General features: G+C 41.3%; 1 protein-coding gene across 7 annotated transcripts in view; it reads right to left on the bottom strand.

Moving 5' to 3' along the window:
• Positions 1 to 27,299, bottom strand: part of GPHN (gephyrin) — a 1,154,395-nt gene that overhangs the window by 498,917 nt on the left and 628,179 nt on the right. For all 7 annotated transcript variants that reach the window (XM_029598877.1, XM_029598878.1, XM_029598879.1 and 4 more), the window contains one exon: positions 23,462 to 23,528. In XM_029598877.1, the coding sequence (XP_029454737.1) occupies positions 23,462 to 23,528 (67 nt within the window). The remainder of the gene's footprint in view (positions 1 to 23,461; positions 23,529 to 27,299) is intronic.

The following is a 27,299-nucleotide window of genomic DNA, read 5'->3' on the forward strand; positions in this document are numbered from 1 at the left end:
CCACACACATCATGGTATCCATCCCTTCCTTCAATATCTACCAATCGGGTGTCCGCATGAACCACGTGTTCTTTTATATTTTTACCTCGGGAATAAGAAAAAAGTGGGAGATCTATAAATATTGTAGAATGAAGTTGGAGAATGTGCCAATGGCGTTTAATACTGTTTATCATCAAGTGGGATTTATCAGAATGTTGAAGAACACATACATCGGAGAGTGTATTATTTCTCGACTGATATTGCAACAGAGTTGAACGATCAGAATACTTAGCGCGTTTATATGCTTTCTGGACAGCATCATAGGGATATCCTCGTTCAAAAAATCTGTATGCCATGTCTCTAGCCTGATTTTTAAATTCCTGATGACTAGAACAGATGCGTCTTAACCTAAAAAACTGACTTACAGGTAACCCCCTCTTAAAAGCTGTAGGGTGGCAACTGTTAAATCTCAATAGATTATTACGTTCAATAGGCTTGCGATGAACCTTTGAGGAGTCTGACATTAGCAACAGTTCGGGTAGCTCAGATGAAGGTGATTTTTCAAAAGTTCTGAGGAGAGGGGCCGGGAATCAACCTTTTTTAGGCAGAGGCAGGAGCAGATGGCCAACTTGGACTTACAGAAGAGTGTACAAACAGGACCCTGTATCACAAGCGTACACACAATGGGAGGGACCTCAAACGAGGTCCAAAACGCGATACAATCAGCCATTATAAATATATCTCAACATCAATTGACTGCAGCTCAAGAACAAGTATTGAATTTGGGATTATCCTTCGTTCCTTATAATGTTCATAAGCCATTTGAAAGTCGGATATCCATTGCTCGTTTCATACGAAAGTTACAAATTAAATTGTATTGTACATTGAATCAGATTCCAGCAGATAATGTGTCCATAGTAAAACCCAAATCTAAGTGGGTACTACCTGGGCCAACTGATTCAAAAATTTGTACTTTTCGAGATTTGGTTCTCAAAGATATTGAAACCATAGAAGCATCATCCAATAAATATTATGATAATATGTCTTTGAGCCAGAGGTCAGCATTACAGGAGATAGCTAACAATCCTCATATAATTGTCAAACCGGCAGACAAGGGGGGTAGTGTGGTCATCCAAAGTAGAAATCAATATATTCAAATCTTTAAATGATCACCTGTCCGACACAAAATATTATCAGTTATTGAATTCTGATCCGACCATCGATCTTCAAAATTCCATTAAAGAACTGTTGGATGAAAAAATGACACCTTTTCTTACTTATAAGGAACGACGATTTCTTATGGTACAATATCCAAGAATACCAATCTTATATGGAATCCCTAAGATTCACAAATCTTTGTCTAATCCTCCACTACGTCCTATAGTCTCCAGCAATGGCTCGCTACTGGAACCCTTGGCTATTTTTCTCAATACATTTTTACAACCCCACGTTGAAAAGATGAGATCATTCGTAAAAGACACCACACAGGTATTAAATAAATTATCTGCTTTAGATCAAATAGCAGATTCAATTATCTTGGTTTCAATGGTCGTTGTATCTTTATATACGAATGTCTCTCAAGATACAGCAATGGACATTATAATTGTGGTATTGGGTAAGTCTTCCATTTCTAGGATACCGGTGTCTTTTTGTCGCAAATTGCAAGATTAATTCTGAAGTATAATTATTTTCAATTTGAGGGTAAGTTCTATTTACAAATCCATGGCATTGCAATGGGGTCCTCAGCGGCCCCTTCCATTGCTAATTTAGTAATGGATCAATTTGAACAACGGTACATTTACAAATTGCCTTTTTTTCAACAGATTTCGTTTTGTATATGGTACATAAGATGACCTCTTATTTTTTTGGTTATCTGATGAGCAATTATTGAAGCAGTTTTTAAAGTGGGTAGATATGATAGACCCAAATATAAAATTCACTTTTCAATATAGTAACAGTCACATCAATTTTTTAGACATTTCCTTAAATGTAAAGGATTGTCAATTATACACAATTCATCGCAAGCCTATTGAACGTAATAAACTATTGAGATTTAACAGTTGCCACCCTACAGCTTTTAAGAGGGGGTTACCTGTAAGTCAGTTTTTTAGGTTAAGACACATCTGTTCTAGTCATCAGGAATTTAAAAATCAGGCTAGAGACATGGCATACAGATTTTTTGAATGAGGATATCCCTATGATGCTGTCCAGAAAGCATATAAACGCACTAAGTATTCTGATCGTTCAACTCTGTTGCAATATCAGTCGAGAAATAATACACTCTCCGATGTATGTGTTCTTCAACATTCTGATAAATCCCACTTGATAATAAACAGTATTAAACGCCATTGGCACATTCTCCAACTTCATTCTACAATATTTACAGATCTCCCACTTTTTTCTTATTCCCGAGGTAAAAATATAAAAGAACACGTGGTTCATGCAGACACCCGATTGGTAGATATTGAAGGAAGGGATGGATACCATGATGTGTGTGGACAATGTGATATGTGCAGCCTATCCATGACGGGAGCAACCTGGCAACATCCTAACATGGGCACAATATACAAAAAAAGATCAGTGACTAATTGTTTATCCACTAATGTGGTTTATTTAATACAGTGTCCGTGTCCGTCCATTTATGTAGGGCGCACTAGTAGACAGATTAATATTCGGTTGAGAGAACATCGTAGCAGAATCAATAGGTCAAATACTGAGGCGCCGATGGTAAAACATTGTGTTCAGAATGACCATCAATTTCAACATTTGAAATGGACTATTATTGATCAAGTGAAACATCGCGATCGGGGATTTGATATTCAAACGAAATTGAACTTTATTGAACAAAAATGGATATTCAAACTATCCGCCCTAAGTCCACATGGTATGAACGACGCTGTGGATTGGGCAACATTAATATGATGTACGTAAACAGCGCGTTGCAGCATTGGTTAAAATAGCACGCTGCACCATTGGTTAGTTGTGGACGCTACATTTCCTATTAGCTTTGATGGTATCTGCTGGTTGGTTTAAATACCGCTGCGGAATAACAAGATGGAGGATCCATTTTGGGAAACGCTGAAAAGACGTAAAGAGTGACAGCATAAAAGTATGGAGCGTATGTATATTTTAATGCATGAAATCCGCCTTTACAATTGTTCAAATTGATTTTTTCATTTTTTGTTGTAGAAGTAACCATATTGAATGTTTGCCCCTGATGAAGCACCAAAAGAAACACGAGCCGTGTCGGGCATTATAATATCACCCCTTCAGCGTTTTTGATCACTCAACCTTTAAGATAAGTGACACTTAAAATTCATGATAAAGTGCAATTCAGTAAAAGTATAACCAAGACCTATGATTATAAATATGGTGAAACCACAATGAAAATAATTATGTGGTAATTCTTCACCGAATTTTAGTGAGAGCTATTAAGTTAATAAGCTCCTCTAATCAATATATGAGGTCTCGGTTTATATACATATAGATATTAAAAAATATAAGAAATATTCCCAAACTTATTGGTGTAGTTTATGTGGTGGGTTTTGTTATGAGATACACCTATTTGGCAGTTGTTGTGTAAAATTAATGGAACAGTTAGCATGACTTTACTCATTCAATTCTTGCCTCACAAATCTGCTTCACTTTTTTGAAAGGCTTAATAAACATTTAGATAAAGGTGGATTTGAATTTTCAGAAAAGCATTTGACAAAGTTCCTCATGAGAGGCTTCTAAGAAAAGTTAAAAAGTCATGGGACAGGTGGCGATGTCCTTCATGGATTACAAACTGGTTAAAAGACAGGAAACAGAGGGTAGGATTAAATGGACAATTTTCTCAGTGGAAGGGAGTGGGCAGTGAGGTGCCTCAGGGATCTGTTCTGGGACCTGTGATTTTCAATATATTTATAAATAATCTGGAAAGGAATATGAGTGAGGTAATCAAATTTGCAGATGTTACAAAATTATTCAGAGTAGTTAAATCACATAAATTGCAGGAGGACCTTGTGAGACTGGAAAATTGGGCATCCAAATGCAGATGAAATTTAATATGGATAAGTGTAAGGTGATGTATATAGGGAAAAATAACCTATGCTATAGTTACACGATGTTAGGTTCCATATTAGGAGCTACCACCCAGGAAAGAGATCTAGGTGTCATAGCTGATAATACATTGAAATAATTGGCTCAGTGTGCTGCAGCAGTCAAATAAAGCAAACAGAAAGTTAGCAATTAGGAAGGGAATGGTGAATAAAATTGAAAATGTCATAATGCTTCTGTATTGCTCCATGGTGAGACCACATCTTGAATACTGTGTACAATTCTGGTCGCCACATCTCAAAAAAGATATAGTTGCGATGGAGAAGGTACAGAGAAGGCAAACCAAAATTATAAAAGGGATGGAACAGCTCCCCTATGAGGAAAGACTAAAGAGGTTAGGGCTATTCAGCTTGGAGAAGAGATGGCTGAGGGGGGGATATGATAGAGGTGTTTAAAATCATGAGAGGTCTAGAATGGGTAAGTGTGAATCGGTTATTTACTCTTTCGGATAACAGAAGGACTAGGGGGCACTCCATGAAGTTAGCATGTAGCACATTTAAAACTAATGGGAGAAAAATCTTTTTCACTCAATGCACAATTAACTCTGGAATTTGTTGCCATGAGATGTGGTTTAAAAAAGTGCAGATGGGTTTAAAAATGGTTTGAATAAGTTCTTGGAGGAGAAGTCTATTACCTGCTATTAATCAAGTTGACTTAGAAAATAGTCGCTGCTATTAGTAGAATCAGTAGCATGGGATATACTTAGTTTTTGGGTACTTGCCAGGTACTTGTAGCCTGGATTAGTCACTGTTGGAAACAGGATGCTGGGCTTGATGGACTCTTGGTCTGACCCAGTATGGTAATTTCATTATCTCAAAAATGTTTAATTACCACACAAGAGAGTATAACATGTGTCAGATCCCCTTTACAACCACACTTTCTCTAACATTCATCTGATCTTGATTTATCAATAGCTTTTACATGAGTTAACATAAAATAATCTCTCAGACAAATTTGGTATTGTTGCTCCACCAGGTCCATAGAGCATTTCCAAATACCTTGTAGTATCTGATCCCAATCTTCCTGTGATATTTGCAGGTCTAATTCTTTGTTCCAGGCTTCCCATATTTGTTACATCTTTAAGTTCTTAGCCTACTGTATCACTTAATATATTTTACTAATTTGCCCCCTTGGTTCTTTATTCTGAAAGATCATTTCTCTAGCATTGGGAGGACCCTGTATAAATTGTCCTGAACCTCATTGCTCATGGCTACATTCCAAAGCTGAAGAAAAGCAAATAAGAGGAATTCTGGAAATTCAAACAAATTTAAAATCCGTTTACATAAATTCCTTTTATCAAAGAGCTGGGAGAGTCTTCAATTTAGAACTCTGTATCATATTTTAATGTTCTGGTCTCAGAGCATGCACAGCTCATCAAAATCCAATGTAGGGGTTACTCCTAGGATATCCCTGCCCACCACCCCCTTTATTTTTTTTTAAGCAAAGCTTACCATTGCCTTGTAGCTATAGAAGAACTAAAGGGTATTTTTCTTATGACAAGTCCCCATGGATAATAACCCCTATTTCCTAATTCTCTCTTTTTGATTTCTATCCAATAGTGACAGACACAGTTTGCTCCACTGAGATAAAAGATTGAATAGAGAAGCCAAACAGTACTCATAAAAATTAGCTAAGTTTATACCCCTATCTTTGTAAAGTTTTCATACTAATTCATGGGGCTTTACGTGCTCACAAAAAATCTATTAGCAACTTATTCAACAATCTGAACAAGGAAGGTGGCAAGATTAATGGTAGCATTAGAAACAAATATAAAATTCGGGGCAACTACTACTGTTAGATTCTGCAGAAGGGATTCTCCAGTCTACATCCGGCAGATTAAAATCTCCAACAATCACCACTTCTCCCTTCTTTCCCATCTTTTGGATGTCTTCAACCAGATCTCTGTCAAGCTCTTCCATTTGATTTGGAGGCCTGCAAACCACACCAATAAAAATGGATGCCCATCATCTTTTTTTAAGTCGGCCCATAGTGCTTCTTTGTCCCATCCTTAACAAGTTATAGCCCGGTATTGCCGTATCCCAATCATGAGATTCCATTAACCACGTTTCCATGACACCATGTGGGATGGAGAAAAAAGTACACTCTTTACATTTATGCCATACATCAATCATGCCAATGTCCCTCATATAATTTTTAAAAATCTACAGATTCACTTATTATCCATGACCTTTGGCAGCTTACCTCTCCTATCATACATCTAATGCAGAACTGTATTAAAATCTCTATCCAAGTGCAAAACTCCTTTACTTTCCAGTCAAACTATCTCAAATACTTTATTGAAAAATATCTTTGACCATTCATTAGGTACATAAATATTAAACAGAATTACCATATTCCCATTCAATTTCCCATTTACTAATAAAAATCTACTTTCAGGATTATATATTATTTTTTCACATCAAAAATTAACATTTTTATTAATTATGGTGATGTAAATGAATGGACCTACTACCCCTTCTTAACCTCTGCAGGATCAGGCTAGACACCTAGTCCACCTTAGAACCTATAGAAGAATAGTGCTCTGTGGGCAAAACCTTTCTGGGCAGGATAAGAGGTGGAGCCCAGCTGGCCCCATGACTTCAGGAGAAGCCAGCTCCTGAACTCTTGTGGAAGCTAAGGTGAGAGTACACTGATGTAAGATAGGCAGTCTACTAATGACTGTATGTTAATTATCATAATAAAGTTGAAAGTTGCATGATGAAAGGCTGGAGTTTGTGTGGTTCCTATTTCCCGCCTAAGAAAGTAGCTTTGCAATCCCACATATGGTGTCGTTCAGGGATTTCTGCTCTATGCTTCACACAGAGAGATACCCAAGTGTCCAAGGGAGAAAGAAAGAAAGTAGTGAAGAAATAAAGGTTTATAGTGGTGTGGTACCTGCCAAAGAAGCAGTACTGCAGTGGGGTACAAAGCTATGAAGAGTAAAAGACTGTGGCTCAGGAAGGAGCACAGAAATTTGTTTTAGCTTGACAGAGAGATTCGGGTTCTGGGGCCTGAAAGAAAAATTAGCTGTGAAGGTTTGCTTGCAAGTAAGCTGTGTAGGTTTGCTTGCAAGTAAGGAGAAAAGCTTCACTTGTGTAAGACAGGGAAACAAAGTATGTTAGTTGCTGGACAAATAGGATTTTTTTTCCTTTCTTTACCATTTCACAGAGAAAAAAGCACATAGAGAAACAATTTGTACAGACTGTGTTGAACAGGGTGTGGCCATGCAGAAAGTAAAGTTGCCAGAGTTGCTGTGTGTTTGAACAAGGATTGTCCCTCCAGTAGAAGAGAGTTGCTCTATATTAGAGCTCAAAGAAGTCAGCCTTATCTATGGGAAAGCCTGACTGAGCTGAAAATGGAAGCTGTGTTTCAAAGCCTTCTGTAAGGACAGAGGCAATTTCAAGAGTGGGTCATGAAGTGCTAGATGGCTTGGAAAGAATACACAAATGAAGGGTGAGCAGCAGGATGGTGGTGCAGTGCCCATTAAAACTGAACTCTAACCTGAACCTGATCCTTTGTCCATGTTCCTCATCTCCAGGGTCTTTGTCCTAGCTGCAAGTCTTCATCAAAGTTGCAAGTCTTCATCTAAGTTCCAAGCCTTCAGTGTCTTTGTCCATGTTCCTCATCATGCCATGTCTTGTCCTCAGCCTTCATCTGTTCTGACGCAATCACCATTCAAATGGCAGGTTCGAAAGGGCTATTCAGTGCCTGGAGGGCTACACTAGAGACCACATTTATTTATTTATTTATTTATTTATTTATTTATTTAGGGTTTTTATATACCGGCATTCGAGATCCAACATTGCATTGTTGGATCTCACTCTGTGATGCAGGTTCAGCGGAGGCCTGAGAGCTAAGTTCCAAGTCCATGCTAGTTCCAAGTCCAAGCTACATTCCAAGTTTAGCCCATGCCTGGATGTGTTCACCTCCACTGTGCTTACCTTAGAGCCTCACCTGAGGCTGTGCCATGGTCCAAGGGCTCACTTTTTTCTCGAGCAAGTGACCAAATCCCATACTCCCCACAGTTTGTATATTGATTATCATAATAAAGTTGAAATTTGCATGAATAAAGGCTGGCAACAGTGTGATTCCTGTCTCAAGCCTAAGAAAGTTGCTTTGCTACCCCCACAGGCCTCTTTTTCTTCTTCACCCTAAATGAAGAGAAAACACATTCAGCTATCCAATTAGCTTTGAGTCTCCTCCAGCATCTGGGCAGTGTGCTTCTTGAAACAAATGCTGTCACCACTTTCAACTGTTGGAGCACATGTAAAGCAGAGTTGCTTACCTATAACAGGTGTTCTCCCAGGACAGCAGGATGTAGTCCTCACATAAGGGTGATGTCATCAGGCAGAGCCCTATTACGGAACACTTTTGTCAAAGTTTCTAGAAACTCTGACTGGCACACTGAGCTCGCCCAGCATGCCATGATCCCTGTGTCCACAGGGGTCTCCCTTTAGTCTTGTTTGTAGCAAAAAGCGCAAGCAAAAAATAAAATAATAAAAGTAAGCAGACCCAACTCCGCAGGGTGGCAGGTGGGTTTCGTGAGGACTACATCCTGCTGACCTGGGAGAACACCTGTTACAGGTAAGCAACTCTGCTTTCTACCAGGACAAGCAGGATGGTCCTCACATATGGGTGATTAGCAAGCTACAGGCTGACTCATACTTCGACAGGCCAATAGCAGACAACTCGTGCAGCAGGCACCATAATTGGGGTGCTATTGGCAATGATGAGGCAGCCTGAAATCACAGTAGGTGGCTGTGGAAGGAGTTGGGGATTATACTGGAACAAAGTTTTTCAAGACAGATTGGCCAAAGGCAGAGTCTTGACGGACTTCCTTATCTAAGCAGTAGAGGGCTGCGAATGTGTGAAGAGAGCTCCATGTCACAGCCTAGCAGATGTCGGCAATTGTACTGAATGATAGTGTGCTACCGATGTTGCCATGGCCCTTACAAAATGTGCCTGCACTCACCCCTGGAGGGGAAGGCCTGCTTCCTCATAGCAGAATTCGATACAGTCTGCTAGCCAGTTGGAGAGAGTTTGTTTGCCCACTGGAACTCGCAGCTTGTCTTTGTCAAAGAATCAAAGAGTTGGGTGGATTTCCTATGGAGTGCAGTGCCGTCTAGATAGAATGCAAGTGGACACTTACAGTCCAAGGTGTGCAACACCCTTTCACCCTGGTGAGAGAGAGGCCTTGGGAAGAGTGGGCAGACTATAGACTGAGTAAGGTGAGAGGATGTGTCCACCTTAAGAAAAAATTTAGGGTGAATACAGAGGACTACTCGGTCATGGAGGAACCTAGTGTAGAGTGAGTATGCAACAAGGGCTTGTAACTCACTGACCCTTTTAGCAGATGTAATGGGTACGAGGAAAATAATTTTCCATGTTAGAATTTTAATGTTATAGGAATGCAAAGGCTTGAACAGGGAATGCATGAGCCTTGTAAGCACTACATTTAGGCCCCATTCCGTAACCAGTGATCGTAGAGGAGGGTTAAGTTGTAGAAAACCCATGATAAGCCGACTCATTAGGGGTTGAGCCGTTAACAGGGCATCCCCTACTCCCTGGTGGTACGCTGAGATGGAACTGAGGTGTACCCGTGCGGAGAATGTCTGGGGACCAGAATCCGAAAGGTATCCTAGATAGCCTAATAGAGATGGAGTGGGGCAGGAAAAAGGGGCCAATACCTTTTTGTGCACACCATTTGGTAAATCTTGCCCATTTCGAAACACAAGTGAGAGAAAGAGCCCTATCACTAGCAGGACCCATAATCTGGAACACAATGCCTCCAGAGATCAGGCTACAAAGTGATCTCAAGACATTCAAGAAAAACCTAAAAACATGGCTTTTTAAACAAGCATTTTACAAAGAGACAGGAGAATAGAGAGAAATATTTCAGGAAAAGACGAAAGGCACCGACATACAGTCCTTAGGACTATACAGTAGATTAGTCTATGAACTCCACACCACAATAAACCATAACTATAATACTATGTGTAATAAAACTACCGGTGTAAGTACCTTGGTACAATTGGTCATGAACTACTTTGCTAAATGACTATGTCTAATGATATATTGTAACCGAACCTTTGACGACACCTGTTAGAATGTACTATTGTATACTTTACCTACATTAAATATGTGCCTACATGTAAACTGTTGCGACGGTATTTAACTTAGCAACGGTATAGAAAAGTTTTTAAATAAATAAATAAATAAATAAATAAAATACTTGTGGAAGGTTTTCGTGAAGCTACAAGTACCTGAGAATATCAGTGAGTCTGTGTAATGAGATTGATCTGTGGGCAGGCGAATTGGTTCCTGGAGTGATAGGTTGAGAAGTATGGGGAAGCATACTTGTCGAGGCCAGTACGGGGTTATGAGAATAATTGAAAACCTGTCCTGCTGTAGCTTAACGAGAGTTTTGGCTATGAGCGGTATTGGAAGAGACGCATATAGGAGGCCTTTGTTGCAGGGGCGAGCAAAGGCGTCCATGGCTAACGCATTTCGATACCTGTGTAGGGAGCAGAATCTGTCCACTCTGTGGTTCGATTGGGATGCAAAAGGTCGATGGTTGATTGACCTCAGCGCTAGAAGATTTTGCTCACTACACATGGATTCAGAGACCACTTGTGGGGATGGAGACATTGATTGGGATGGTCTGTTAATATGTTCGGTATACCTGTTAGATAAGTGGCCCAGAGATACATGGAGTGTGCAAGGGCCCAGGCCCAGATCTGCGCGGTTTCCTGGCCCAGCAGATAAGAGCCTGTACATCCCTGTTTGTTCGAGTACCACATTGCCACTATATTGTCTGTCTGAATCCACAAAGTTTTGTGTGAGAGGCAGTGTTTGAAGGCATAAAGGGCATAATGCATGGCTCGAAGCTCCAGGAAATTGATCTGAGACTATTCATGGAGCGGAGTCAACACATTTTGGGTTTGGAGGGTGTTGATACGAGCTCTCCAACCTAAGTTGGATGCAACCGTGGCCAAGATCATCTGAGGATTTGGTTATTGGATCGGTGATATGGATCAGGGACAAAAGCGGTTGGATGGCTTAGAGCCACTGAAATTTTAAAATCTACTGAGTTTTTCCCATGGCTAGTCTGGCCATAGGATTGTCATGGATCGTGGAAACCATGTGGCCCAGCAATGGAAGAATTGATGGGCTGAGGCTATGTTGCATGCGCGCAGAGATGTGGACAATTTGATACGATGTCTGTGCGGTTGTTGGGCAGGAATGCTGTTGCGACTGTAGTGCCCAGATCTGCTCCATATGGGATTTATAGTAGTTGATCAGAAATCCAGGCCAAATTTAGTAGATTTATAGTGAGTCTTAGAGAATTTAGAGCTCCTTGTTTGGTTTGACTCCTTATTAGGTAGTCGTCCAGGTAAGGAAACATGTGAATGCTGTTGTTCTTTGTAGATGAGCAGCAGTCACTACTAGGCATTTGGTGAAATACACAAGTTGTCGAAGCTAGTTTGAATGGCAGAACATGGTATTGAAAATGTTGTTGACTCACTATGAAGCGTATGGAAAGTCCAGAGAATAGAGGCAACCCCCTTGTTGTAGTAAGGGAAGCATGGTGCCGAGAGACACCATACTGAACTTTTCTTTCTAAAGAAATTTGTTGAGATTTCTGAGGTCCAGGATGGGCGGAGGTTGCTTGATTTCTTTGAAAGTAAGAAATAGCAAGATTAAAATCCTCTGCCTTGTTGTGTCCAGGGAACGGTATCTCGAGCCCTGGTCCTCAGTGGGATGGCTGTTCTGTTGTCTGGCAAGGTTGAAAAATCCAGGAGCCTGCCCGACTGGCAGAACTGGTGTGATCTGGATATCAGTTGTTGACGTGAATGTGCTTTTTAAAGTGGACTGGTTGGTCTCACGCGGGAGCTGGATAATACTCGTGTAAGCGGTAAAAGGTCCTTCTAGCATCCCTCTTCATTGGTTTTCTAGCCAAGGAGGGAGGATTTGCAAGAAATGTAGAGAGCTGTCGCAGGGTCTCGCAGTGGTCTTGCAATTGAGCCACTGTCTGCTGGACCTTATGCATGGCAGATCAGCTAGTTTACCTTGGACTTCGGGCCGTAAATCAGGGGCCGTAAGCCAGGTTCATCATCTAGCATTGAGTCCTGTTGCTGGCAATGGGAGGACGTTTCAAAGCAATCATGTGTTGTTCGAACTTCATGTTGATGGCAGTGAGGTTCCCTTGGTGTTGTGTCAAACATAGCTGGTAAAAAGCAATATGTGACACCAACATGGATCCCTGGAAGATTTTATGACCTAGACCCTCCCAAAAACTTCTGGTCCTCTTTAGTGACCAGGTCAAAAGGGATATCATTTGGAGAGACTGTCTCCACTCTTCTGGTGGAGAAGGCTCTGAGAGGAGGTTGGTTTAGGTCTCAATAGGATCAGTGCAGAAGCAGGATTAAAGTCCTCATTGCCCTTCGAGGATCCCGGGATAGGTATAGGGGCCCATGGAGGCTCAGAAGGATGAGTTGGCATCGATGACATTAGTAGGGTACCGATGAGGGCAGCGAGGCGATGCTGCAATGGTCCGAATATCGATGGCTCCTGTGTTGGTGCCGGTATGGGGGCCAGCATCAATTGAGTTGTAGATTCTGGAAGGAATCGAGGACTGCCTGGCGCACGAGGATGTCCAGCTCCTTCCTGGAGTTGGTAGAGGTAACGCAGCTACAGGGGGAGGCAGGCTAGGCGTTACTGGCACTTCCACATGGATCTGTGGTGACTCAGTATCCGGCACCGGTGTCGGTAGGGAATGCCTCGGTGCCTCAGGTGCAGAGGAGCATGGGGACTCTTGTACCTGGGCCCGCTTCGCAACTGGCTTGATGGACATTGATGCCGATACTCACCCATATTTTCAGCACATCGATGCAGAACCCTGTCGGTGCCGGCGACCATATTTCCCTTGGTGCTCGGCCAGTCATTCTCCAGCACTGAGGAAGCTGCCACTGATTTCCAGGGTGGCGCTGTGATGGACGGTTACTGTGGCGGTGACGATGTTTCCTTCTGTGATCGGCCCAGTCATTCTCCAGCACTGAGAAAGATGCCACTGCTGTCCTGGATGGCATCGGTGACGGACAGTCACCGTGCCTCTACTGTTCTGGCATTGTTTTTCGCCTAAGGATTGCACGGGGGCTCTGGTTGAGGTCCCGAAGTATGAAGCATTTTCGTTAGTCGAGGGCACTGAGACATAAATGGAGGTATCGATGGCGGCTTCGACAGTATCGACGGCATCGATGACGGCGTCGACAGCGGCATCAATGGTATCGACGGGATTGATGGCGGCATCGACGGCACTGATGGCAGCATCAACGGAACCGACGGCGGCGTTGACGGCTTCAACAGCATTGATGACGGTGCCGATGGATCAATGGGGGCCTCGATGGAATTGATGGGAACCGTGGATGCCTCAATCCCTCTAGCCCCAATTGAACCAGTGGAAGATCGCAGCAAGGACACCCGCGGGCATCGTGGGCGGACTGAGTGTGATAGACATAGGGAGAGAAAAAAAGAGGGCCACAAAACAGTTGGTAACCCGGGGGAACCGACAGTAGAACACAGAATATTACTCACCGAGCGTCAATGAAAATGTACGCGAAGGGAGACCCTTGTAGGGAAATTATTTGTTAAGTAAAACTTCAAGTTTTTCTGTGAGGAAAAATTGTGAGAAAAAAATCTCACAGAGCTCCTAAACATGAGGCAAACTACAGCGCGGAAAAAAAGAGACTGAAGGGAGTTCCCTGTGGACACAGGGATCATGGCATGCTGGGCATGCTCAGTGTGTTAGTCAAAGTTCCGTAATAGTGCTCCGCCTAATGATGTCACCCATATGTGAGGACTACCATCCTGATTGTCCTGGGAGAAAGTACATTTACCAGCATAAAACCCAGTTGCATGCATGTAAATCCTTTGGAAAATCACCCCATTACTTCCTGAGGGTTCCTAGAGCTTCCTAATGTACCAGCATTTTACTTCTGCAAGTAAAATAGCCTTTTACAATTGGAATAAATTGGCCTTCTTTGACTAAAGGAATATTTGCACTCTCGTTCACTTCATTGTCAGAGCATCCTGTCAGGCTGCTCTCATTCCTCTGCAGGCTGTCTGCAGTGTCTTCTCCCTTATCAGTTTCCTTAGTTACACTTTTCCTGCTTTGTTCCGTAGAGATTAAATCGCAGCTCCTGTATCTTAATTTAATGCTGGAGAGTCAGAACTTTTCTCGACCCTTCTATTACCACTCTTATACACACATTTGAATATGAACAGGACAAGGACACTGAAGTCCTGCATGAGCGAGATTTCAAGGACCTGGCCATCTCACCTGAAGATCCATTACAATTTTTCAAAAAGATTTGTGCATCCTCAGGCAAGTAAAATGCACAACATTTATCTTTACAGACAGCTTTCCAGGGTACAACTCACAAAAAAATTATTTTTTGTCATGCATACATTTCTTCACCTCAGTATAAACTGCTCTTTTTACACTGTTTCAAAGTTATAATCAGAGAACATGAAAATGCGGAAGTTCTTATATTTCAAATGCTCCAACTCCCTCACTCTCTGTAAAATTCACTCTTTATTTATTTATTTGTTTATTTAACGAGTTTTATATACCGTCATTCGGAAACGTCAAAATAACGCCATCATAACGGCTTACAAAATAAGGTTATAGGGATAAAGGTAATTTAATTTGGTAATAGTGAAAACTTAGAAATGTACAAGGTTTACTGCCTCTCCCCCTTGGCCTTCATGGTGATCTATGAATTCAGTCCATGATAAACTCTAGGGCAGAATCAGTGGACTTCAGCACTTCGGTCAGAAACTGCCTCATAAAGACAAAGTTATTGCCTCCTTCTACATCTTCAGGAATCCCCACAACTCTTACATTGCTTTGATGCAGGCTGTCTTCTAAATCCATCACTTTGCCTTGCAACACTTCCATTTATTTATGAAGCTCTGACAGTGTGCTAGAGCTGCTTTGGTTTCCCAGTCCTCCAAATTAGAGACTCTCTGTTCCAATTATTCCATCCGCAGAGCTAATTTGTCTAATTTATCATTCATCTCTGCCACAGAGTTTTTAGATCCTTATTAAGTGCTTTCTCATCTCCCGTATTTCTTGCAAGATCTGGTCAAACTGTGAAGCTCTCTTCTGCTGTCTGTTACTTGACTCACCCATATTTTCAGCACAGAAGATGGTCTACTTACTTGCCTCTCCTACCTTCTTGAAATAATCTGTAATATATTCAATTTTATCTGGCAAATGTTTAGTTCTAGTTCCCATCTTTTCCGCACTCATTTTGAACCACTTTAGAAAAATAGAGGGCCATGGGCTGCTCTGATTACTGGGATATTGCTGGGGCTGCAGCCAGAGCTCTAGCAATTAGCTTCCAATGCCATCAGTGCTTTCTAGTGCCCACTTTGTTTACACTTTTTATTTTATTAGTTAGGAGCATTATAATTTCTGTATATTTAGAATCTTTTATTAATAAATTGAATGCTGACCTTTAACCTATTTACCCATTTATGTAGCAGCTTTTATTCTCTCATATATTCTATGTAGCATATACATTATTTGATGTTCACCACTAGTTTGTCTAAACTAGTGCTGCACAAGTTCTTTCTAGCTTTGTATACTAGCTTGTGCAATATAACTGTTAGGATACATGTATACAGTGAAGCACTAGCATTTTTGCAAGATTTTAGGGAAATGAAAATAAAAGCTTGCAATTACAAATATTGGCCCGATTGTCATAAGTAGTTTTACTGTTGTAATTTACCTCCATTTTCCTTAATCGTAATGCAAGTTCTTGCAGGCACTGAAATAACAAGAATCACTGCTACAGCAGAGTTCAGAATAACTGATATCTAGGGACCTTCATTTCAATTTTTATTCTATTTTTACTAGAAATGTATCCATTTTTATTACAACAAAAACAAAAATGATATTTATCTGGAAAAATAAGTCATTTTTTCCACTGATATCTCCTATTATTTTCTTGTAATAAACATGGATAAATTCCCAAGGAAAATAAAATAAAAACTGAAAATGAAGGTCCTTACTGATGTCAGAGAATATGCAATAGGATCACCTAAAGATAAGGGTCTGTGGCAAACAAGTATGAGAAAACGATCAGCTGAAAAATATTTAGTACCATTTTAAAACTAATCACAAGCCAAGACACTATTGAGAAGTCCTTGCAGTGAACTCCTATATTATTCTTCATCTAAACAAGGCACTCTACCATGAGATTGGCTGTATCAAGGGAGAGTTACTAGCTAGTACTAATCTGTGGTTAGAAATATGAGAAAATTGTATCACTTGACACACACTGAATGAAATAAGGATCACACATATATATAGTGAGTATTACACTGATCCTATTTTCTTATTATGCAATTGTATGTTAGACTTTTTTCTCACTTCTCTAAGATATGTCAGTGAAAATAATCTTACTACTCAATTATAATACACTATAACTAACACTGGAATACAGTGGAAGGAAGTGGGACTTCAGAAAAAGCTCACTGTAACAGAATTTATTTGTATACAGATTTCACTGTATAGTTTAAAGTAACACAAAGCCTCCTACCAATTATACAGCTCCATTTCCAAGCATGTAAGATTCTCCTAAGCAAGTACTCTTGCTTAAGGCTGTTAACCAAACTTGAAAGCTGGATTTTATTTTTCTGTGCTTATAACACAATTACAGTTGTCATTTATACTGATCTGGGAATTGAAAATACAACTACGCCCTATGCTCTCTAAACACGATGACAAACTTAACATTAGGTACTTTATTTTAGCAGCTTGGATGTAAATTATTATGATTAGTTTTATGGTATGCTAATCATATCTCACTGCTTCCCTCTTTATCAATCTGAGAATCAAGGCCAGTTATTTGTGCATGGGGGGGGGGGGGGGGGGGGGGGGGGGGTGGAAGCAAGCAGTACAATTGCCTGGAACCTCAGTGCCACAAAGGGGCCTCTTTGACAAAGCTGAGTGCTGTGATTGTGGCAGAGCTCCAGGGAACCTGCATTGGCTAGGCCCACTACTTAAGTCTCTGCTCTGGGCCCCAGTGTGCCTAACTCAGGTCCTGCTGAGCATATTTTTCAATGAATAGTGATATCATAGCAATTAGAATAATACCACAATGCTTTTTCAGTAAAGCAGCAGATCAACGTAGAAGACCGAAAATTTGGCTACAGCAACTTTTGCTTCAGACTGGCAGGAAACAGTAGTCACAGCCAGTCAGGCACTGCTGATTCACGGGCCGATACAGTAAAAAAACGCTCTCCCAGCACGTGCACAGGACACTCTCCTGTGCGCGCGATACAGTAAATAAATTTATTTAAATTAGGCCCGGCGGTAAAAAGAGGCGTTAGGGACACTAGCGAGTCCCTAGCGCCTCTTTTCGGACAGGAGCGGCGGCTGTCAGCGGGTTTGACAGCCGACGCTCAATTTTGCCGGTGTCGGTTCTCGAGCCCGCTGACAGTCATGGTTCGGAAACCGGACGCCGGCAAAATTGAGCGTCCGGTTTTCAACCCGCGAGCCACAGGCCTATTTCAAATTTTTTTTTTTTTTTTACTTTTTTAAACTTTCGGGACCTCCGACTTAATATCGCCATGATATTAGGTTGAAGGGTGCACAGAAATGCAGTTTTTACTGCTTTTCTGTGCACTTTCCTGGTGCCCGGAGAAATTAGCGCCTACCTTTGGGTAGGCGCTAATTTCCGAAAGTAAAATGTACGGCTTGGCTGCACATTTTACTTACTGAATCGCGCGGGAATACTTAATAGGGCCATTAACATGCATTTGCATGTTGCGGGTGCTATTAGGTTCGAGGGGGGGGGGGTGGACAAGCGTTTTGGACGCGCTATTACCCCTTATTGAATAAGGGGCATTTGGAAGCGCGTCGAAAACGTGTGTCAAAATGCCGGCTAACAGTGCGCTCCGTCGGAGCGCACTGTACTGTATCGGCCTGTCAGTGTCCTGAGCATGCTGACATAACTGCATCTAGTAGCAATACATGTAGAACTGTGCAGCTAAGAATGTATTGCACTACTATGTAACATACACATAACAACCTAGTATTGTCTGTAGAAAAAGACCAAATGGTTCATTCGGTCTGCTCAGCAAGCTTCCCATGGAAGCAACTGCCGCTCCATGCAGGTTACCCCCATGCCTTAGTGTACAGTAATGTTACAACTTGTCAGAGAAAAAACTCCTAACTACTATTAAAGTGTGCATTCATTTTCTAGGCGAGATGAAAGGAAAGGAAATACATTGTTTTATATAGAATAACTTTAATGAGATTTAATAGGGAAAGGTTGGAAGCCCATGTTTGACACATTCCTAGCTCTGTGCAACTAATTCATCTCACTCCTTTCATTAGGTGAAAATGTGTTTTCACACTTCAGGTTGTTCTAGATAGTGTGTCTACCGGGTAATAACTTTCGCATATGCTTCATTTAGCAAACATGTTATACAAAGTGTGCTAAACCCAAAGGCATAAAAAGTCATGGAAGATGAAGCACCTAATTTGCCAAGTTTTTTTCCCCATAGTATAAAGAATGGGGAAAAAAGCCTTAAAGGTGAATTTTAAAAGCCTGGCTTGTGCCAAAACTGGGAGATACATGCACAAGTTGGGCTGGTGTGCGCCGAGCGGATTTTAAAAGCCACCTAGATACGCACATACTTGCTGCTATGTGCACAATGAAAAGTTCAAAAAAAGGGTTAGGGCATGGGCATGGTCTAGGCGGGGCATGAGCATTCCTGGATTTTAACTTGAAATCATCAGGTAAATACTTATATGCACAGGCTCGCGCAGGGGTCCTCTGCCGCATAACTTTACTTCTGCTATGGATGACATGCAAGTTATAAAATAAAGATAGATAAACAGATCTCTGGGGTTTTAAGGGTCGGGGCTAACAGGGGAGAAGCAAAGTCACCTGGTTGAATAGCATCATCTTGATGTAGTAGGAAGGCATCTTGTATCAAGGACCTGCTCTCCAGGTGATAAATTATTTTCTCACACCGAAGATGAGTCTCTAAGGGCTAGTACCCAGGAGGCCATCATATTTGGGGATTTGATTATTAGGAATGTAAGATAGCTGGGTGGCTGGTGGACATTAGGATTACTTGCCTGCTTGGTACGAAGGTGGCAAACCTCACATCTCCTAGATAGAATTTTAGACAGTGCTGGGGAGGAGCCGACTGTCATGGTACATGTGGGCAACACGCAACTCCGCCCCCACACATCACAAAGACCCATCAGATACAATTACAAAGGATCTCTATATGCCCCCCCAATCAAATCCCTATTAAGAAAACGAGCACTCTCCACAGCAGGGCCCACCCTCTGGAACTCACTACCTCCAGAACTCCGACTAGAAACATGCCATCAAACCTTTAAGAAAAACTTAAAAACATGGCTCTTCCGGCAAGCCTTCCCGGAACTGAAGCAACACTCAGACACTGGTCAACAGGCAATTTAGAACATCACATACCTCGTGAACTAATCACTCCTCATACGGACTGTCACCAAAGACACCACTGTTGATGCTCTAGTACATCAACTAGTGTCATGCTCTGATCATTTCACCCAACTTTGTACTATTAACTGATACACGCAATTAGTGCATTTTCTTGCAGACAATTATTCTTGCGACATTTATAATCTGTTTTGTCATATTATTAATATCTACCTAATAGTCACGTTCTTATGTTCTTATGTTCAGAAACTTTGTTTGACATGCTCAGAAACTTGTTTGAGTTGCTTTAACTTGTTATTGATATTTATCTAATAGCCACGTTCTTATGTTCAGAAACTGTATTTTTATATTTACGTTCTCATGTTCTATGTAACGCCTTATCAGCGACTGTTTTGTTTTATGGAAACCGACCTGATTCGATATGTCTATCGAGAATGTCGGTATATAAAAATTCTAAATAAATAAATAAATAAATTATTTCAAGAAGCATTTGTGTCAATGTAATGAGGAATGTGTTTTAGTTGTAATGTTTTGTTTTATTAATTTTGTTACATTTTAATTGATTTAATTTATTGTTGTACTTCACTTAGCACTATTTTGATATAGGCAAAAGGAAAACATTGAATTAATTAAATAAATAATTCCTTGCTGATTGAATAGTACCCTTAACCAGCTGATCTAGATCAGTGATTGTCAGCTGGTGTAACGTGACACACCAGTGTGTCTCCATGTGCTGGCAGGTGTGTTGTGTACTTTCCAGTCCCACTGACCAGGCTGCTCTTTCCTCCCTCTTATCCACCCCAGCAAAAGGCATTTGTCACTGCTGATGTTGCCGCCCGGGCTATCAGAATGTTCGGGAATGGCAGCAGCATTAGTAGAAGCCAAAGCATAGCCTTTTCTTCCTCCAGCTCCGGCCCAGAAGATGACATGACATGCAGTGGGGTGCTCAGAAAGAAGAAAGGACCATGCTGCATTCAAAAGTAGCAGCAGCATTGGCCCTGAGCAGCAGCTGGCAATCACAATAGTAGCAGGGGCTTGTGCAAAATGAGGATCAGCCATTGATCAACAAGGGAAGCAGAGCAGCATTAACTCCCACGGCCGATGGGACTCTTTTTCTCTTGGGCTGCTGGGGTTGGAGGAGGTTACTGCAGCTGCCATTTGTGCTCCGTGGGGGGGGGGGGGGGGGGGGTGGAGTGAGAGAGAGAGAGAGAAAGAAAGAGAGCATGTGTTGAGATAGGACATGTATGTGATTGAGATCATGTGTGTGAGATAGAGCTTGTGTGTAAAAGAGAGCATGTGTGTGATTGAGAAAGAGGCTGGTCAGGCAGGTGATTGTTGTATGTATGAAAGAGAGACATTGGTCATGGAGGTGACTGGTGTGTGAGAGAAAGAGAGAGATTGCTCAGGAAACTGACTACTGTGTGTATATATAAGAAAGAGATTGGTCAGGGAGGTGATTGTTGTGTGTGTGTGTGTGTGAGATTGGTCAGGGAGGTGACTGATGAGTGAGAGAGAGAGACTCATCAGGGAGGTGACTGTGTGAGAGATATAGAGATTGGTCAAGGAGATGACATGTCTGTGAGAGAGAGAGTCATTGGTCAAGTAGCTGACTCTTGTGTATGCGAGAGATTGGTCAAAGAGGTGACGTGTGTGTGAGAGAGAGAGATTAGTCAGAGAGGTGACTGTTGTGTGTGAGAGATTGGTTGTGGGGTCTAGCTGATGTGCGTGTGTTAGACTGGTCATGGACCCTAAAAAAGAAGACCTTGAGGATAGAGCTTCAGCAGCCACTGCTGCTTCTGGTGTCTGGTAAGTAAAGGTGGCTTTTTAAGTTTATTTTTCTTGATTGCCATTTTAATTATTGGGTATTATGTGATGTGTTTGCTGTTTTGAAATATTTTATAGGTGTTTGGAGAATTTTGTATACATTTTATGAGTTTTTAATTATTGGATGTTATTCCATTCATAAGTTATTTTGAAACATTTATTCTGTTTATTAGTATAGTTTTACAATTATTTTATATTTCTTGAGAAATGTATAATTAGAAATATGCAGACAAAACTGAACTGGAAACAGGAAGAAGCTATATTCTGTATGCAGTGCCACAAAGGAAAAACATAATCAACAACTTTATGGTCACTTTATTCTGTATTTGGTCAAAGCCTGTTTGTGTTCTGCATGTTTGACCAAGGTTGTTTCTGTTTTTTTAATAGGAGGTGCATTGGTGTTTAGGGCCTGGTTTAATATTTCTAGTGTTGCCTTTTTATAGGTAGGGTTGTTACTGTTTGAGTGTGGTTCATAATACAGGTGTAACTTTGCGCGACTTAGTTTGTGTGCATTAAAACAGATCCTGGGAGTATGTTAGGTGCTATATTTCTGTTTCCAGTTCTCCAGTTTTGCACTGCATGCAGAGTGGCTTTTTTTGAGTTTCCATTCTGGTTTCTGTCTTCATTTTGTAACTTATGATCTTTCGGCATTGGGTAAAGGTCGGTTCTGTGTGCATCTATGGGTGAGTTGTACAGAGAATGTCCTAATTCAATTCTGCACCCATTGTTTTGGGTCTGGGGGTTCCTGTGGATGCAGAGTGTATTTTTACATTAAGCCCTGTGACAGTCATATGGTTCCATATGTCACGCATGTGAAAGTCATCTGTCAGGTGTGTCCTGACAGAAAAATGGTTGGGAACCACTGCTCTAGTTAATGCAACTTAATGTAGAGTCTTGACATATGGAAAACAATTATAATTAGAATGCATATTTCTGTTGTCATACAAAGCATATATGACTTGCAGTCCAAGGAAAAGACCATTCTTTAAAGATAATTTTGTTTTAATTTCTTATCAATGAGTGTAGTTCATTTTACTTTTAATAACCAGGAAGAAAATAGCTCATTATATTTATTAGTTATATTTTTCATTCTCAAAACACTAAGATATGGAAATAAAGGCACAGGTTTCTGAAGCTGCCATCATTTTGCCTTTAAATACTATGAGAATATTTCAGCTTTGACAAATAGACAATTCTTTCTTCATCTAAACACAAAAGTGCTGATGTAATAAGACCTGCAGTGAAATCAGTACTAGTTGTCTGCACGTAATTTTATTAGTATGCATGGCAAAAGCAGGCGCCTCCACATGATATAATAAAGGACGCGTATGCAAATTAGATGTGCATACAAAAATCACGTAGAAATAAAACACATGCAAAAACGCATGCAAATATACATGAAAACACGTGGTCAAAGCCCTATATAATAGACTGTGCTGAAATCTGCATTAATCTGGTGACCCGCGAGTGATTCTCATGGTGAAAGCCTTCCCTTTTAATAAAGCAGTGAAGAAGTTAGTGGTCCAGGGGTGGAACTGAAGATGGGTAGAGTAATGTCTAACCCCTTCATTTTCCATCTCTGATTGTGTGGCAGCTGTACCGGCAGATGCCGGCAGGTGCTGGAATGCAGCAGAGATTTCTACAGCCAACCCACAAAAATGTACCAAACATCTGAAAAAGTGAAGGTAATCCATGATTACCCCAGAGTAAACCGGTCTCCAGACATGCGCTTTAACTTCACTTCTGCACTGACTCAGGCGCTAAAAATCCTGCATTCAAAAATCCGCACTAACCGAAACGCAGCTCCCTGCATAGCCTGTGAATATTTAATTGCTTCATTTGCATGCACCCGCACTAAACCAGCCACGTATTTTAAAGTGGGTTTATGCACGTATTTTTCCCGTGCTAAACACTTGCATAAGGCTAGCGCAAGTAAGCGCAAAAGACTGCAGCAGCTTTAGCGCTGCTAATTACATCGGCTTCAAAGAGAGGAAACAAAAAAATTATATTTGTCAGCACTTTGTAGTGACAGTCTCTTCCTCACTTCTTACCTGTGACCCTTTCTTGCTTCCTGGTAGGTTAATAATAAGAGTCTTTCCTCGGATTCCACACACAGGCCTGTGAAGGAGAGAGTGAGATGAGATGAATACCAACAGAAATGCACTCTGTAATCTCCCATGTCAAACAAGTGAACAGGATGAAACAACAGTAGTACAAATAATGAAGCCTGGTCTGTAACCTGTACAGTAATGTAAATGAAACAAATATTTTGTTCTGTTTGAACTCAATTATTATGATTCACTTTAGGCAAAATGTCAAAAAACAATATATAATCTTTGGAATAGAAAGTCTGTGTTACTTTGAATTGACCTCCGATACAACACAGAAGATGCTCACATTATCCTTGCAGTCTTCCCAAGCCACAGGATGAAGTGTAAGGCTTAAACCCGTTTGCAACAAGGCTAAAAACTTTACATTTTATTTTTTTAAGTGCTCAGGTGGCTGCCATAGTGAATATATTTCTAACTTTCTCAGCTGTAACATAAGGAAATGGAGACCATCCTCCTATGTGTGTAACATGCACAGGGAGCCCAACTTTCAAACCTATCTGTGGTACAGAATTTGCGTGCATAAGTGAACATGTGGAGATTAAACTAGTATTTTATAAACTGCAGCGTTATTTCCACTCCAAATGTATGCATGTATATTTTCAATGCAAGTAAAAGCATACATTATCAACTTATTTTATAAACCTATGACCGTATATTTTACACATGAAATAATTATGACACTGTACAATAAACACAGTATTAAACAAAGGGGTGGGTATTTTATAAAGTATGCGTGTATAGAGTTTTAAAAATATTTGTGGGCATACTTGGAATCACCAGTTCTCCTATACCTCCACCAGTTTATCCAGACCCTCTAGCATGTCACCCTGAGCCATCATCAGTTTACCCAGACCTCCCACCCAAAAACTGTATACAATAGACTAGTCCGATTTCACTTGTGTGAGTTAATTAGCTGTTGTAAAAGTGTATGAATAAGTTTAGTAAGGTATACATGTATATCTCTTTCAAAACAACAAGTACCATGTATACTTCTGAACCTTGCACTGGAGTGACTCTAGACTGATCCCCCCCCCCCCCCCCCCCAGTATATGTATTAGCAAGACCGAAAATACATGCATACTTTCAACATTTATAAAAAGCAAGTTTGCTTACTGTAAATGGTTTCCATAGATAACAGGATGAATTAGCCATTACATGTGGGTGACATAATCTAGCAGCACCGAACAGACTGGTCTCTCCAAGCTGTAGAGTATGTGCGGGAATTCCTGTGCAACAGTTGCCTTGTGAGTCTCCTCAGTCAATAACAGAGCTAATGTAACTGTCTAGTCAACTGTCCAGGGAGGTGGACAGATATTCCATGGCTAATTCATCCTGCTGGCTATGGAAAACACCGTTAATGGTAAGCAAACATGCTTTTTCTATTGATAAGCAGGCTAAATTAGCCATTACATGAAGGGAGTCCCAAGCTGAAGGTTGCAACAGATTACTTAGTAAACAACCTGAACCCCACTGTGGAGAGTGGACTACTGTAGGAGTAGGTTTTCCAAAATCTACTGTCAGTTCTTGATGTGTTTTTGATACAGTAAAGGGACATGAAGGTGTGGACCAAGGATCACATCACATAGAAACATAGAAACATAGAAATGACGGCAGAAGAAGACCAAATGGCCCATCTAGTCTGCCCAGCAAGCTTCACACATATTTTCTCTCATACTTATCTGTTTCTCTTAGCTCTTGGTTCTATTTCCCTTCCACCCCCACCTTTAATGTAGAGAGCAGTGATGGAGCTGCATCCAAGTGAAATATCTAGCTTGATTCGTTAGGGGTAGTAGCCGCCGCAATAAGCAAGCTGCACCCATGCTTATTTGTTTTACCCAGACTATGTTATTAGCCCTTATTGGTTGTTTTTCTTCTCCCCTGCCGTTGAAGCAGGGAGCTATGCTGGATATGTGTGACGTATAAGTCTTCTCCCATGCCGTTGAAGCAGAGAGCCATGCTGGATGTGCATCGATATCTTCAATGGGTACCACTTGGAGGTGGGCAATATAAGAAGCCATGGATCACACTTGATGAGTTTTGACAGAATCTGTAAATTGAAGTCCAGTCAAGGTACAAGAGTGATTAGTGCACTCTGATATCCAATTGCTGCAGGAGTGGCCTGGAATGAAGGCTTGCATGCTGTGGATGGAACCTCAAATGAAGGCTTGGGTGATGCAGATACAGCCAGGATCAGAGACTTGGATGCTGTGAGAGCAGCCTTGGATGAAGGCTTGGACACTAGAGGTGCAGCCTGAGGCAGAGTCTTGGGCAGTGCGGACGCAGCCTTGGGTAAAGTCTTGGACACTACAGTTGCAAACTGGGATGAAATATGTTGCTGCAGGCCAAAAGTCCATTAAGAAAACTGGTATGCCAGCATGAAATAATGTGTGACTTGGGCTATATGCTCTTCATCTCTCCATAACTGGCAATCGTATACTAGGGGTCTTACAGAACAGGCACGTCTTGTTCTCAAGGAGAGTCACAGACACAAGAAGGCAATCCACAGTTATAAATTTGTGGGCAAAACATCTTGCCATGAACTACGTGATTCACAGAGCCACCCTTGCCTCAGGGTTTGGGCTGGTTCATTCTGTCATGGATGGCGAGACTTGACAATCAGGTCCATCTCAGAGGGAAGGTGCTTACTTGGAGAGGCAATGTGGAGACTCAGTGGCAAGTTATAAAAAGCTGGAGAAGCTCCAGGAGAGATACACAGAATAGGAATGCTGGGAATAGAAGAAGAAAACTGGAAACTGAACTGTGAAGAAGGGAGATTTATGTGCACAAGTGTTGTACAGAAACACAAGTGCAGAAATCTTGGACCCAGGATACTTCAACTGAACAAAGCGTGGATGCTTAGACAATGGATACTTACACAAGGAAAGGCTACAACTACAGAAATTTTGGAAGACAAAATATAATAGCAAAAATCTTGGAACAGAATACAATTGCAGGAATCTTGGAAACAGGATACTTCAACTGAACAAGGGTTGGATACTTAGACAAGGCATGGCTTAGATACTTCTAGGACAAAGCTTGGAAATCAGGAAACAAATGGGTAGTGTTTCCATGGGAAAGATGCCAAGATGGTTGCTGAACCAGCAATGTGTGCCTTTTAAACATGCCTTATAAACTGCTGAGAATAAAGGACACACCCAGTGCTGGTCCAACTGGTCAACTGCAGGGCCTTGTCTGACTTTCCTGGATAACAAGACAAATATACTAGAGTTCCTGGAAAAGCCAATAGCCTTCACAGTCTAATGATAGGCTCATGGTCTAGATATCCCAGAGTTCCAGGTTCAAACCCCCCTCAACCCTCATAATATGTAATAGGCAGTTTATTGGAGGTGAGTGGTATTGTAGCCAAGATTAGATCTCCCATCTGTAAGCAGAGACCTTCTGCTATTAACCCTGGAGGAGTTACTCTTGGAACCAATGAGGGTGGTAAGGGCAGTTTGAGCCTTTCTCTGATCTTGGATGAGTTGTATAATTCTCCATTAGAAGACCTCTTGGATTCCAGGATGGGGCTGCAGCCTCTGTTGTGGATCCAGATGGGGATTTTGTGGGCTGTGTGGTTGAAGATTGTCCCAGTGCCTCATAGAGGACAATGTGCATCAAATACATCATGGGGTACAGCAGCACATAATGCAGAGGAGAGAGCGCAGCATTAGAAGAGTTGGAAAGCATAGGGATGACTTACATTGGTGCACCATATATCAGTGGCTGTTGAGATTTGTAGCTTGCGTCAGTGCAGAAGGCATTGTGTGCATTGGTGCAC

Source organism: Rhinatrema bivittatum, chromosome 4 (assembly GCF_901001135.1).
Source record: "Rhinatrema bivittatum chromosome 4, aRhiBiv1.1, whole genome shotgun sequence".
In the NCBI taxonomy this organism is placed as follows: Eukaryota; Metazoa; Chordata; class Amphibia; order Gymnophiona; family Rhinatrematidae; genus Rhinatrema; species Rhinatrema bivittatum.